The 15,255-nt window shown below is 33.2% G+C and overlaps 2 protein-coding genes across 3 annotated transcripts; both read right to left on the bottom strand.

Moving 5' to 3' along the window:
- Positions 1-3,482: 3,482 nt before the first annotated feature.
- LOC107923145 (CASP-like protein 5B3) lies at positions 3,483-6,378 on the bottom strand. Its single transcript, XM_016853359.2, has 3 exons — positions 5,772-6,378; positions 4,177-4,309; positions 3,483-4,093 (listed from the first exon to the last, which is right to left on the bottom strand). Exons 1-3 carry the CDS (start codon positions 5,900-5,902, stop codon positions 3,899-3,901), a joined length of 459 nt encoding a protein of 152 aa, XP_016708848.1. The 5' UTR covers positions 5,903-6,378; the 3' UTR covers positions 3,483-3,898.
- A 1,358-nt stretch (positions 6,379-7,736) lies between these two features.
- LOC107924285 (1-aminocyclopropane-1-carboxylate oxidase homolog 1) lies at positions 7,737-11,747 on the bottom strand. Of its 2 annotated transcripts, none has more exons than XM_016854647.2 (4): positions 11,513-11,747; positions 9,860-10,454; positions 9,117-9,438; positions 7,737-8,126 (listed from the first exon to the last, which is right to left on the bottom strand). In XM_016854647.2, exons 2-4 carry the CDS (start codon positions 10,396-10,398, stop codon positions 7,875-7,877), a joined length of 1,113 nt encoding a protein of 370 aa, XP_016710136.1. In that variant the 5' UTR covers positions 10,399-10,454; positions 11,513-11,747; the 3' UTR covers positions 7,737-7,874. The 2 variants fall into 2 exon arrangements, with proteins under 2 accessions (XP_016710136.1, XP_016710135.1); XM_016854646.2 differs by lacking the exon at positions 11,513-11,747 and adding an exon at positions 10,978-11,358.
- Positions 11,748-15,255: the final 3,508 nt, after the last annotated feature.

The raw sequence follows: 15,255 nt of genomic DNA, 5'->3' as shown, positions 1-15,255 counted from the left end.
TTGAGAAGAATTAATTTTAATTGTGAGTTGAGGATTTTGCTTAAAGAAGATGCTTAAGTGTAGGGATATTAAAAACTTGATAATCGTTTTATTGATTCACTAAACTAGACTACGATCACGACAAAGGCAAGCGCACCTATCGAAGGGTAGTATAGCTATGGTGAGTCCAGAATATCGTATCCACAAGGACTAAAAGTACTAGTATTAACTATCTTTCTATTATTTAGCCTAAAATAAAAGAGATTTGTTTTAATCTACAATTAACTAAACTAATTAACTAATGAACGCAACAGAGAGTGAAGGAAATAAACGGATAAACCAATAATAAGGACAGTACCCAAGGAAGAATCCACCTAGACTTCACTTATTATTCTGACTCTGAATTAAACGATTTATTCACTTGTCTTGATCCGTAGGAATCCCTAAATTATGTTAATATCTCTTTCGAGACTAAGAACAACTGGCTTTAGGTTGATTAATTGAAATCTCTTTCTAATTAAAACCCCTGTTGTTGCATTACTCGATTTATGGATTCCCTTATTAGATTTGACTCTAATCCGGTAGATTTATGTCGTCCTATTTCTAAGATTGCATGCAACTCCGCTTAATTATGCTAGATCTTCTCTTAAACAGAGAATTTTGCTCTACTGAATAAGCACATCAAACTTGGATTAATATCCTGAAAATATTAAAGCAATGATTAAGAACACATAATTAAGAACAAGAACAAGTATTTATTGCGTAATTCAGATAATTAAAAAATAAGATCCATCGTAGGTTCCATCCTCCCTAGGTATTTAGGGAGTTTAGTTCATACTAATGGGGGAAAACATCTCAAAAATAGAAAAACCACAAAACATAAAGAAAACCCAAAAACTTTGGAAGAAATTGAAGGGAGATCTTTAGTCTTGAAAGAGATCCTACTTCCGAGATAACTCCGACGGCGTCTCTTCGAGTACTTTCTGCTATTTACTCTGTGTGTCCACTTAGGTCTTCTACTAGTATGTATTTATAGACTTTTGAATGCTCAAAAACCCTAAAAATTGACTTTTTTCAGCGTGTTTGGGAAACAGGGAGCGTATGGACACGGGCTGGAACATGGGCGTGTGGCCTGCCCATGTGGGTCCTGAAAACTTTGATTTTGGCCCATTTTTCGCTCCTTTTTGCTCCCAAATGCTCTCCTAAGTATAGGAACATGAATTTAAGGGATTAAGAGCATCAAATTCACTAATTTACATCATTAATCATCCATTAACGCTTTAAGAATGGGATTAAAATATGTTACATTTATGGTTTATCAGTGTGTAATTTATGTTATTTTGATGTGTGGTTGAGACTTTTCACCTATTACCGAGTTTTATGTTTAGCATATGATTAAATTACACATGAGAGATATTATCTCTTATCTAGCGATGGCAACAAGGCAAGTCTGGGAGGTTTTTTTTTCGTTCCGACCTTGATTTGATTTTTATACCGCTCGCCTAACCCATCAAGAACTCGACTTTATTTAAAAAAACTCATCCCAAGTCCCAACCCTAAAATATCCTATCTTGACCTATTTTGAAATTTTAAATAATATTTTATAATATATATTAAAATTTACAAAATTAAACCATGTATTATAAAACCTTATAAAAACAATAAAATTTATAAAATTACAATATATGTTAGAAATGATTATAAAATTAGAAATTATAATTAAAAACATGAAAATAGTTATAAAATTAAAACAGATGTATTTTGCAAATATATCTTAACAGAGCAAGATGAATTTTTCCTAAACTTTGATCTCAATCGGACCTCGAAAATTTTAACAATAAACTGATTCGTTTCATCTTATCTTAGAACCCAATTTAAAAAAAAAAAAAACTCTCTCTATGGAATGCATGTTCGAGGTTTAAGGTTTATTTACCATCCGTATTCTTATCAATTAAATTCTAAATTATGTGTGATACTGTAAGAAAACAGTATTAATCATAAAGCAAGGGTAAAGGTAAAAGGAGCATACAGTAACCTTGACCTTCAAAAAAAAAAAAAATTTGCTCCTTTATCTTTTTTAAAATTTATAAAATTATAAATAAATATAATGATAAAATCATACCATAACCTCCTCGAAAATTTATATTTTAATTTTGGGACTTAAAAAATATTCTAACTTCCCCTATTGTAAAGGATGGTTGAGGATGAATGATGTATGGTTGTGGGGTAGAGCATTAAATCCAATATATCTTGTACTAAGGTTTGGCATTGCATTTACTCTTAGAAATGATGATACAAAGCATACAATCTAACAGAATGAAAGGGCAACTAACAAGGATATAAATTATATAAATACATAAAAATATATTCAGCTTTGATAAATTAAATATTAAAAGATTATAAAATCTATTTAATATATTATATAAAGTTAAAAACAAAATATAGTTAAGTTGTTTGATAAATCTAAATTTTAAAATTTTAAAGGCTAAATATTTAAAAGATAATATAATGTTAAATAAAACAATTGAAAAAAAATAGTTAGTTTGATAAATGTAAATTTTTAAAATTTAAAGGTGAAATCTTTAAAGGATAATATAATGTGAAATAAAATTAAAATAAATTAATTAACTAAATAAATTACATTAAGTAATTATTTATTTATGTTTTTTTTATAGAAAACTTTTATCATTGGCTTTTTTATTAGAATTATCTTGTTTAAAAAAATTAAATTTTAATTGATTTATTTTGGTATAATGATAAATTTAACCCTTAACGTTTACGTCTTTTGTCAATTTAGGTTTTATTATTTTTAGTCAAATTTTAACTTTTAAAAAAGTCGAGTTGTTTTATTTTAACGAAAATAAGGAATAAGACATTAATCTTTTAATGAGATTGGCATGTCAACCCACATGTTAGTTTGCATGTATTTCATGTTGGCATGACACTACTTGTTTTATATTCACATTCATAAATAATTTAAAGATATTAAAAAAATTATAAAAATTATATAAAAAAAGCATGAAATACATGTGAATTGTCATACAGGCTGTTATGTTTAAAATCTTAATACTTTAATTGGTATTTCCATTTAAAAATAACAAATTGACTCTTCTTTTGAAAGATTGATGATTAAATTTGATTCTTTTTAAAAAGTTGAGGGTCAAATTTAACTAAAAAAAATAAAAATCATATTAGTAAAAGAAAATGTAAATAATGCAATTTTTTTTTTCAGCAAGTTATCGAAAAGGGAAAAGTTAACTTTCATGCCTTGCATTCTAAGCATGTTGGCTTGAGCATGACTGGGCAACCAATTCACCACTAAATTTCACATGATATGCAGAAATATGATAATGTTCTCCCTTATCCCATCTCCAATTACAGAAGAATAAATATGATGATGATGTGATATTTTTATATTGTGTCATATTATCATTTAAAAAATTATAAAAAATTAAATGATAATATGATAATCTCAAAGCAATCACGTCATTATAAAAATTGAATTTAAAAATTAAATGTTGTCTAATCTGTATTATAAAAGAAGTTATGATACAAGAATTGAGAAAAAAGACTGCAGATACTAAAGCCCGAACCTTAAACCTATATTAGTGATTGCATGAATCAACTGAATTCAACCCAGAATTCAGAACAATTAGTTCTTCAGGTAACCCAACTTGTTTGCACTTAAAGGAGGAAACTTCCCCTATCTATTTACTTTCTATATCCACAAATTTGATGTTTTTATTTACCAGACCAGAAACAAAAAATGGTACCTATAAGGGAATAAAATAATGCTGCTTGAGTATAACTACAATCAACCCTTTTTCTTTTTCTATGGACGGTATAAACAATCAAAATTTCTAAGACTAACAGTTTCTTGGAGCGTGGAAGAAGACCGAGAGCCTGTACAACAACCGGTTTAACCGGCCGCAAATAGCCATAGCATGATTAAGGATGATATAGAAACTGCTACCCAACCAAGGAAAGCTAAGGCAACTGCCAATTGATATTTTTGGCACTCTTCTCCGAGTCCACAACTTCCCAAGTCATTGAAATATAATACGGCAATGCCGCCTGAGGAAGATGCGGCAGCCAAAGACAACAAAGCGGTCACCTGTGTAAAATTTGATACAAGTTTTGAGTTTTCATTGGCAGTAAAAAATATCAAGAGGGTTTGAAGTTTGAAAAGAGGCTGACCCAATCTCCGACAACGTAAAGGCTGACTAAAACCGGATTATGGAGGACCTTCTTTTTCACCAAGGCAATTCCGTCTAATATCGCAAGTGCAAAGCTCCACACAACTTGCAATCCCATTGAAGCAATAAGGTAGCTGCACAAGCAAACCGTTAAAGAGTTATCCAATTATAAACACGTTGCATTGAGGATATCAGTACAGAGATATAACCCTCAAAAGACCCTTGAAATACTTTAGAAAAGCTTATAAATAATTAAAAAGCCATTATATCCGACACTCACATTCGAGTCTAAGTAATGGATTTGAACTTCTTTACAAATGAGTAAAGCGGGGAAATATAGGAATGGACCATGAAGACTCGATGAACCACAAATATGCAGCTAAGATTCAATATCTTTGTTCACAAGGATTAGTAACTCAAACAAAACTTTCAGCACTTGAATTTAATACATTAAAAAAAGTAGAATTCATTGCATGAACTATTTACATATCTGGTAGCTAACTTGTTTAAGCCATAAAACAAGATCCACAATGAGAAGTCTTAGCATTAATATCTCCCTGCTATGGTTCCAAAAGATGATGAAGGTTTTATTATCATAAACTTAAACCTTACTATATTTTAACTCAGCTCGTAACTTCACAAAGCATAATCTTGTTGTCATATACTTGATCCTAACACCGTCCCTGACGGATACAAAGGATACATGAAGAAGATCTAAACAAAAGCATAAGCAGATATATCATCCCTTATTTAGCCTAACATACTAGAATCTGCCACAACGAATAAAGTAATTTCTGTCTTCCGTTTCTTTTCTCTAATCCATGTCTACCTAGTATCTGTCCATGCATCAAATATAAACCCTAAAGAAAACCCGAATTCCATAATTGTCCTAATACAAAATTACTTGAATCTGGAAAGTTACACATATGGTTTGCAGTCTGCCTTCTCCTTTTTTCATAAATTCAACAGTTTGATAAGAATGCATTGGCTATGTAACCCGAACTCTTCGGTTTCCCCAAAACTGCCCGACACAAATTCGGATTCAGATATGGCTATTGAAGTATGATTCTCTAAATGCATGGAAAAACTTGGATAAAACAAGTGTCGCCACAAGTCCGACTAACATAGTATCAAATTCATCAAAAAAATTCCTATTTTTTCAGTTAGATTATACTGATTTACAGAAAAATGCAACTCATTTCTGAACAAAATAATTCAACTCACTGTTACCATAAACAGCAAGAAAAGCATATATTTTCAACCTCACAAATTAATATAAACAAACAAACATATACATACATACATATATATATGTATAGCACTGCCTTTATTAGTCAACCTCAAGGAGAGAATCCATTCATTAAATCAGATCTTTGGTACAGCATCAAAACAAAAGTTAAATACAGCCGGCCAGTTCAAATATGCCTAACCAAATTTTGCAAAATGAACAAAAACCATGAAAAGGATTCTCACACCTAACATGAGCTTCAACTTCACAACACAAAATAGAAATTAAAAAGCAAAAGCAAAGGAGCATAGCCCCAGAAAAATCATACCCAAAATGGAAGAACAGGAAAAGAGGAAAAGGGAAAATACCAGAAAGCAGTGAAATTGAAGAAGTTTGAAGTTGTAGACATGGAAGCAATTGAACCAGCTGCAAAAACACACTGCATAATCCTCAAGAATAGGCTAGTCAAAGTCCCTGGACTTCCAGGAATTGCTCTCATTTTTTACTTTTACCTCCAAATCCAAAGAACAATTTTCACTAGATCTCCATAGCTCATAAAAAAAAAAAAGGAAAAAAGAAGAAGTTGTTTTTAAGAGAAATAAAAAAGACCCAGAAACTGAAATCGGCAGATTAGATGATAAAATTTTTTAAATTAAGAATTTTGAAGAAACCCAGAGAATACAAAAGGAACAATAACAAGAAGGGCAGCATTAACAAGTCGAACAAGCAACTTGACCAACTAGAAAAAATTATTATGGACATTAATTTGATACGCAAATAATAATAATAATAATAATAATAATAAACAGGTTTTGTTGACACTTGACAATAATGGAAATGGTAATGATAAAATACCGAACAAAAAAATTGTCACTTTCCATTTTCAATTTCAAGGTTTCAACAGTTTCAACTACCTAACTCCCCCCTGAGCTCAACTCTCAATTTTAATGGGCTAAGTAACTTTATACTCAATTTTTAATGATGTCTTACGCCACTATTCTTACGTGTTAATAACGCTTTTAAGGTTTATTGTTGGTTAACTTCTTCTTTAGTCCCTGTAATTTTCAAGCTTTGAAATTTTAGTCTTGACCCAAACACTAGCAATTGGTTCCGTTAGGTTAAAATTACTAGTCTTGTATTATGTATACAGTTAAAGCTTTAGTCCATATTCTTCAATTAGATCATTCTGAGTCCCTAAACTTTTTTGAATTTAAAATTTCAATCTTGACATAAATTACAACCATTGATCCAGTAACTACATTTTTAGTAAGTAATATGTGAAAATAACAAAGTACCGTAATATTGCACATATGATAATATCATGCTAGTTGCATCAAATTTTGGAAATGTAGAACTTAATGAATTTAAAAGTTATCATTTGAGGATTAGAATTTTAAAATTTGAAAAGTATAAGGACTAAAAATGACTAATTAAAGTACAAAGATTAAATCCAAAAATTTTATAAAGTACAAAGACTAATAGCATAATTTACCCTTTATTGTTTGAATTATATTTTAAGTTTTTTAATATTTTATTTTTATTTGTACTTTGAAAAAATTTATTTTAGATTGAAAAATTGATCTATGTTCTTTTATTTTATAATTAAATATTAAAAATTTATTCAGATTTTAATTAAAATTTAATGGTTTTTTAAGAGATACTTTGAAATTTTATTTGAATGAAATAAATATTAATGATCTTTTTTTTTTTGCATTTATTGACAATATTCTTTTTTTCTCTTTTTTTTTTGTATTTTTAAAAGCAACAGATTAGTGCTTAAATTACATTATGGATTTCGGATAAGCTTTTCACTTAATTAATAATTCCATTTTCAACTTTTTTTTTCTTAATGATAATCAACAAATTCAAATTTAACTACAACCTCTTTTCTATATTTAGACATCTTTTTATTAAGATAAGAAAAACCCGAATTATATTTTGATGCGTTGAGATGTATTGAGCATATGTAGCGATGACAAATCCACCTCTATTCCATAATTATTGAAAAGAGCGAAATAGGTGAATTAATAATTAAAACAGCTCCATAACCACTGTTTAAAAAGAAAATTTACCCCATTCCACCCTACATCCAAAACAAATCAATTCAAAATTTATGGATGATTTAATTTTAGCTCCATATATATCCTATAGGATAATGAAACTAAATTTAGTTCAATCCATAATTATCTAATGTTACATCTTACTTCATCAAATTATTAACTAAAATTTAAAAATATTCCAATTAAATCATCAGGTTTTATATTTTAAATTAGTTCAACCACCATTTTTGTCGGGTTCTTTTTGTTCCTTTAACTAAAGCAGCCCCATGAAAATACCAAATAGGAAAATTTATTCACCAGAAGAGTGGATGGAAATGAGCCACGTCAAAAAACGATAATAGCTGCAATGATAAGTAACTAAGAACACCATTATGTCTTCTGCAACTCACAAGTTTAGGGGCGAAAATTTTTTCAGAGCCTAAAGAGATGAAGGGGAGAAGTTCCGTCAAGACCATGTTGATAAATGTAGGAAACATAGTCTTTAACTGTGGTTTGCCTGTAAAGTGGAGGATTGTGTTGAGAGAGCAGCTCTTTAATGGGTCCATAAACCCTTGAAGTTGGTAATAAGCCTGTGGTGAAAAAACTTGCCACTGATACTCTTGGTCCTTCACGGTTTGCCAAAACTCTGTGCTCCACGCTTTTGAACTTGTCATTTGTTATAAGCTATTAAATCACAAACGAATGAAGTGAATGCAGACCAACTCAGAGTTTAATTCAGTTGTTTCATGTAATTTATCCGATGAAATAACATATACTAAACCTCTAATTTTATAGATACAAAAATGTGAACTATCTTTTTGGTCTAATACCTTTTGGCATCTGATAAGCACATTATATCCCGATTTATTTTGAATTGCATCGAGTTGATCCTCAAATAAAGGGAAAGCTTTCTTAAAGTCATTCTTCGTTCACAAGACCCAAAACTAATATTTTGTTTTAGTTGGTACCAAGTTCCTTCCTACTTGACTCAATAGAGGTTAGTATTACTTTATTTTCTTCATTGAATAATGTAATAAGTATATTTATAAAAAATTAATATAATTAATAAATCATACTTTGTTTAAATGGTAAAAGGTAAATGTTAGAAAACTATAAACTTAGGCTCAAATCTTATTATGTGTATTTATATGTATTTTTCTATATAAAAGATATGAAATGATAAAAATACTCCTAGACTAATATAATTTAAGGTAAACTATAATAAAAGTCACCCAATTATGGTTTCTTTTTTCATTTTTTGGTCACTCAACTATAAAAAATTATAAAATAATCACACAATTATTCAATTTTATCTTTTTGGGTCACCTAACTATCTTGGATTTTTGAGTGTTTCTATTTCTAAGTTAGCTAGCTGGTGACAAAAAAAAAATTGAATAGTTGGATGACCATCTTGTAACTTTTTATAGTTGTGTGACTAAAAAAGAAAAAAAACATAGTTGAGTGACCTCTATTATAATTTACCCTATAATTTATTTTATAAAGTAAGAGTATTTTCATTATTACCCAATTACCCAATTGAATTGATGTTATTAAATCGTGAACCCAAAATCATTAAAGGATTTAATATTCGTAGAGATAAAAATTTACTATAAATATAAAAATGATGACATCCAAGTGTGGGGGAAACTAGAATAATTAGAAAGTGAGACTTGCCTGTAAAAGATCTCCAACATTAACCACCAAGGCACCAGGCACCGGAGGAACATCGAGCCATTGATCTTCATAAAGCACTTGCAAGCCCCCAATTTGGTCTTGTAAAAGCACCGTTAGGAAGTCATTGTCGGAGTGCTTGCTCGTGCCGAAGGTCAGTTCGGGTTCGGGACATGGCGGATAGTAATGGCTTAGGACTGCAAGTCCCTCGGCACATCCCATCTCCTCCAGGTGATTTGAGCTTAGTCCAAGAGCTTCGGACAATACTTTAAATAAACAACTCCCCAATCTCATTACTTCCTTCGTGTATTTCACTAGAATATCTCTGCAATCCAAGGGTTAGTTTAATAATAAAAGCTTTAAAATATAAAATTAATCAAGTCATTTACTTTGGTTAAATTGCAGTTTTGGTCCTTCTACTATGTCAAATTTAAGATTTAATCTATGTACTTTAATTTTACAAATTCTTTTACTTTTATAATATTATTAATTAATTCAAATAGCTAACATTGTTAACTATAGTCAATTAAAATATTAAATTAAAATATAAAAACTAAAATCTAAATTTAATCATAATGGAGGGATCAAAATCAAAATCAGAATTTAACTTTTTATTTAAAAGTATACTTTTCTATTCAATATAATTGTATGTTGTAATTTGAAGGAATTGGGTTTATCACATAGTTAAGTGACTTATTAATGTAGTTGACCCAAAAATTAATATATGAAGGAATTAATAAACATACCTCAACACCTCAGGCAATTCTTGAGGCTGGGGAGGATCAGGAGCCATCATGCAGAAACAGGTATCTCTCCAGTTCGCAAATGGAGCTGTATACAAGTCAAAGTTGCTCTGATATCTAAACCTGCTTCCCGATTCTCTTACGTAATACTTTTTCTTCACCTCAATATCTTGCTCGAAAAATCTTCGAACCCTATCTTTCATCTCTTCAAGAACACTTACAGGTATTCCATGGTTGACAATCTGGAAGAAGCCCCATGTCTCTGATGCATGCCTGACTTGGTCACTGATCTCTTTATGCCGCCGTGGATCATCTTCGATCCCTTGTAGATCAATAACTGGAATATTGTATTGGGTTTTCTTGGTTGTCTCTAAAGTGTTCGATGAAATGTCTGAACGGATGAACATACGAGGAACCTTAGTGATTCCAGCATCTACCAGACCTTTGACACCGGCTTTTGAATTGTCGAATGCTTTCAGTTCTTTTTCTCTGTCGTAGTTGTTGGAATCATCATGAACTTCAGCTCCACTGGTGACCACCATTTTTTCACTGTGTTTTGTTCCTTCCGTTTTAATGTAACAAAAGCATTTGAAATTTTCTGAGAATGACAAATGAAGTTAAAAAGCATGGAAATTTGTTTATCAGTAATGCGGATGGTAATCAGCCACGTCGAAAACGATAAGACCGATGATAGCTGCTTGGTCCCATGCTCCGAAATTTTAAATAATATTTTATAATATATTAAATTTTACAAAATTAAACCATGCATTATAAAACCTTAAAAAATTAATAATATTTATAAAATTACAATATATGTTAGTTATATTATAAAATTATGGAATTATAATTAAAAACAGGAAAATAGTTATAAAATTAAAAGAGATGTAAGAGCAGTAAAAAAAGCATGTCCGACGGAGTTTTGGTCTCTGGTGTTTCTTTGGGACGCGCTACAAAGAAAATCCGAATGAGGTCGAATGAACCTCTTAATCCTAATGATCCTATTATGGATGAGCAGGGTAGGACGGTATTAGGCCAGGTTGAGATCTATGGACCTTCTAAGGATAAGGAAGATTTCAAGTTGAATGATGGTGATGTTTCAAAGGAGGTGATTGATGGCATACCTTCAATTACTTTCTCTGAACGTGTTCATAATTTCATTGCCCAGCGAATGGCCAAGACAGTGATTGTGAAACTTCTGGGTCGAAAGATTTCTTACCACGCCATGTCGAATAAACTCCAAGTGATATGAAAAACGAATCAAGCATTAAAGGCCCTTGACTTGGAGAATGATTTTTTTCTGTTCGTTTTCAAAACGAGAGTGAATACATTGCTACAATTTCGGGAGAACCGTGGACAATCTTTTGTCATTACTTAATGGTTAGGCCATGGTCACGGAGCTTCTCAACTGACCAAGCGCAACCCAACAATCTGTTGGTTTGGGTTAGGCTCCCTGGCTTACCAGAAGGGATGTATACCTCAAGTCTACTAAAATTTATTGGTGGGTGATTGGCCCGGTCGCTAGAATAGATTAGAATACTGACAATAGAGCTAGAGGACAATTTGCCCGAATTGCGATTTATGTTAACTTGGATCAGCCGCTAGTGTCTAAGATCTTAATTAATGGTAGGATCCAACGTGTGGAATACGAGTCCTTACCTGTAGTATGCTTCGATTGTGGAAGATATCGGCACAGTAGAGAGATTTACTCTTTTAGATCGGATAAGGAGAAGGTACAGTATGCGGAGGAGGAGGTGTCTGCAAGCCCAAAGTGTGTTGAGGAGGGCAGATATGGTCCTTGGATGCTACTTGAACGGAAGCATAGGAAAGGAGTCCGATCGATCCCGAAAAAATCAGCTCGAGATACGATGGCCGGCGAGAGTAAAGGGTCTAGATTTGTTTTGTTATGTGAGAATCTGGGCGATGATGTGGGGGATTTTGCTCAAGACATTAATGTGGGAGATTCGATTCAGCTTGATAAAGTACAAATAGAGGACGATAGGGCGCGAATTAAGGACGATAAGAGAGAAAGTTTAAATAAACGACAATTTGTTGTTAATGTCAGTGGGAGGAATAGGAGCAAGAATAAATCCCTTAATAAGGGGAAGAGTCCAATGCTAGAGGGTAGGCTGAAAGTTGGCCGTAAGATTTCGAAACCATCAACTCTATTAGTCGGCCTTCCTCTAGCCTGGCTAAGAATCCATTTGATGATGGATCTAAGATGAGACCCATTCTACTTGGGGAAAACATGGGGAAATTTCATTTTCAAGCAGCAGGCCCAAAATTAGATGGGGAGAAAACATGGCAGTGATTTTTCCCTCCAGTGAAAGGAAGAACGCAGTAGGTACGAGTGCCCAGAAAAATAGGCCTTCTAACTTTTTAATTCGTACAGTGGAGAATTCAGGCCAACAATCAAATGAACGAAATGGAAGAGAGATGGGGGAAAATACTGGGCAAGAACCTCCCTATTCGAATTTTAATTTTGAGCCATCGATACCGGTTGTGGAAGCAGTGAGGGAATTATCTATGGGTTACATAGTCACGTGGGTGAAAACCCTGATAAAGGGGCTGATGTGGTGGTGGGCGATGCTTCAAATGATGAGTCTCTGAAGGATGCTGATAGAGTTTGAGTTCGAGGTAAGCGCTTTCCTCTATTCCTTTTATTTTAGATTTTATGACAGCAGATTTTTGGTTTCTGTTTTGGAATTTCCAAGGTTGTGGTCATCCACGTTTCAATAAGATGTTGAAAGAATATTTTAGAGAGTTTAGATTAGATTTCGTTGCTATGTTTGAAGTTAGAATAAGTGGTGCTCGGGCTGAAGTTGTGATTGCTAACTTGGGGTTTGATTACTCTTTTAGAGTAGAAGCAACAGGGTTTGCTGGTGGCATTTGGTTATTGTGGAATGAGGGCTCGAGTGTGGAATTTTTTGAGGCACATCTTCAATTTATTCATGTGCGAATCCGGGACCGAAGGTGCTGCAGACCTTTCCTATGTACAGCAGTTTATGCAAGTCCCCACTCAGGCTTAAGGACTCAGTTATCGGAAGAACTTGATCTCTTAGCTACTGGAATTAATGAACCTTGGATTTTGGCAGGTGGCTTCAATGTGGTTATGAGTGCTGATGAACGCCAATGTGGAGCTATTAATAGTAAAATCGAATGTTCTCGATTTAGGAATTTTTTTTTGTAACCATGGTTTCTTTGATTTGGGTTTCCGAGGACCAAAATTTACGTAGAGTAAGGGGCAACTTTTCCCGAGACTTGGTTGGGCTTTCTGCTATAGTGAGTGGCAAACTTTTGCTCCTAATACCATAGTTCGACACCTTTATAAGTTAAAATCTGATCATTGTCCCTTGATGGTCTCCATGAATCCGGAAAAGGTTGAAAATGAAACTTGACCTTTTCGTTTCCTAGCAAGTTGGTTGTCTCATCCCGAATTCAAGGATGTATTGCGAAGGGTTAGAGTTCTGAAAATGTTAGAGTTCTGACAATGGCATTATGCAAAATCTTGAGGTTTTTTCGAAGTCAATATAGGTTTAGAACAAGTCTATGTTTGGTAATATCTTTGACAAGAAAAAGATGAAGTTGAGAGAACTTGAGCAGATGTAAAGGGCTTTGGAAAGAAGATACAACACTAAACTTAGTTTTAGAGAATCCGAAATTCGACTTGAGTTAGAACACATTTTAAATCAGGAAGAACTACTTTGGTTTCAAAAATCTCAAAGTGAATGGCCTTTGAATGGAAATCGAAACACTGCTTTTTTTCACAATCGCACAGTAAAGCGAAGGCGACAAAATAAAATTGAAGCTCTACTAAATTGAAGGGTCTGAATGATGTTTTGATAACGATATGCTACGGAGGCATGCGACAGATTATTTCTCCAAGCTGTATACAGTGGATAGTTATTTGATAGGGAGTTTTCCTGTACGTGGGCGTTTCTCGAGACTCAAGTCGAATGTCATAACAGACTTATTGGCTGAGGTCACTAAAGAAGAGGTTCGTCGGGCTGTTTTTAGCATGAATCCTCTTAAGGCACCTGGGGTGGACGGCTTTCACGCCAAATTTTACCAAGCCAATTGGGAGGTTGTAGGGGTCAGTGTGTTTAATCTAGTCAAACATGTTTTCTTGGGAGAATGATTGGATCCAAGGGTTAAGAAGACCCTCTTAGTGCTTATCCCCAAGTTTTTTGGAGCTGAAACAATCAATCAATTCCGTCCCATTAGTGTGTGCAATGTATTGTACAAGATAATCACCAAGACGATTGTAATTCGCCTCCGACAAGCTATGCAAACGCTGGTTAAGCAAAACCAATCAAGTGTTATTGCTTTACGGAACATTTCGGACAATATAATCATAGTACAGGAAATTATTCATTACATGAAGACCACAAAGAGTAAAAAAGGGTGGATGGTAGTCAAAGTGGATCTTGAGAAGGCGTATGACAGGATCTGGTGGGATTTTCTTGAGGATACTTTGCATGACGTTGGTTTGCCGGCAACAATAGTGCGAACTATTATGTACTATGTTTCATCATCTACTTTACAACTACTCTGGAATGGTTCTCTCTCAGAAGAATTTAGCCCATCTAGAGGTGTGCATCAAGGGGATCCGCTATCTCCCTATTTATTTGTTCTTGGCATGGAGCGCCTGGGTCATTTTATTGAGAATTAGGCTGAAAAAAGGGTTTGGGAACCAATTAAGCTTTCACGACGAGGACCGGACATCTCTCATCTCTTTTTTTCCGGCAATCTTTTACTTTTTGGTAGAGCTACGAGTCAAGGAACAGACTGCCATAGGAAGGTGTTGGAGAGTTTCTGTTGGTTCTTTGGCCATAAAGTTAATAGACAAAAGACACAGGTTTTTTTTTTCAAGCAATGTGTCAGAGGTGGTTGCTAATGAAATAAGCACCAATTTGGGTTTCACTAGAGTAGAGGATTTGGGATTTTATCTTGGTATACCGCTTTTTCATCATAGGGTTGGGAGGAATACTTTCTCCTTTGTTCTGGATAAAGTTCAGAACTGTCTTAATGGTTGGGATGCTCGAAAACTATCCTTCGCTGGAAGGCTCACGTTGGTAAAGTCGGTCTTGTTTTCGATTCCAAATTATTTTATGACAGCAGCTCGAATTCCAATTACAATTTGTAAGGAAATTGAGAAGGTAGTTCGGTCTTTCCTATGGGGTTCTAACAATGAAAGGAGATTGGTAGCTCTTGTAAGTTGGAGTGATGTATGTAGACCAGTAGATAAATGTGGTCTTGGTGTTCGACGGTTGCATGATCAAGATATGTTATTTCTTTTAAAATTGGACTTTAGTTTGGTGACAAACATGGATACATTATGGGTAAGGATTCTTAAGAGCAAATATAATATACATGGGATCATACCTAATTGTAAAGCCCAA

Source organism: Gossypium hirsutum, chromosome A02 (genome assembly GCF_007990345.1).
Source record: "Gossypium hirsutum isolate 1008001.06 chromosome A02, Gossypium_hirsutum_v2.1, whole genome shotgun sequence".
NCBI classification, from domain to species: Eukaryota; Viridiplantae; Streptophyta; class Magnoliopsida; order Malvales; family Malvaceae; genus Gossypium; species Gossypium hirsutum.
Note: the sequence above shows the minus strand (reverse complement) of the source record. Positions and strands in the feature narration are given on the sequence as shown.

What these genes read in the sequence shown, in the direction of transcription:
- LOC107923145 (XM_016853359.2), bottom strand. Translation starts at nt 5,902, where the DNA reads ATGAGAGCAATTCCTGGAAGTCCAGGGACTTTGACTAGCCTATTCTTG. An exon ending in TTCAATTTCACTGCTTTCTG is followed by an intron (nt 4,310 to 5,771) that starts GTATTTTCCCTT and finishes TTGCTTGTGCAG; the next exon opens with CTACCTTATTGCTTCAATGG. An exon ending in TTTACGTTGTCGGAGATTGG is followed by an intron (nt 4,094 to 4,176) that starts GTCAGCCTCTTT and finishes AATTTTACACAG; the next exon opens with GTGACCGCTTTGTTGTCTTT.
- LOC107924285 (XM_016854647.2), bottom strand. Translation starts at nt 10,398, where the DNA reads ATGGTGGTCACCAGTGGAGCTGAAGTTCATGATGATTCCAACAACTAC. An exon ending in GAATTGCCTGAGGTGTTGAG is followed by an intron (nt 9,439 to 9,859) that starts GTATGTTTATTA and finishes CTTGGATTGCAG; the next exon opens with AGATATTCTAGTGAAATACA. An exon ending in ATGTTGGAGATCTTTTACAG is followed by an intron (nt 8,127 to 9,116) that starts GCAAGTCTCACT and finishes GTGATTTAATAG; the next exon opens with CTTATAACAAATGACAAGTT.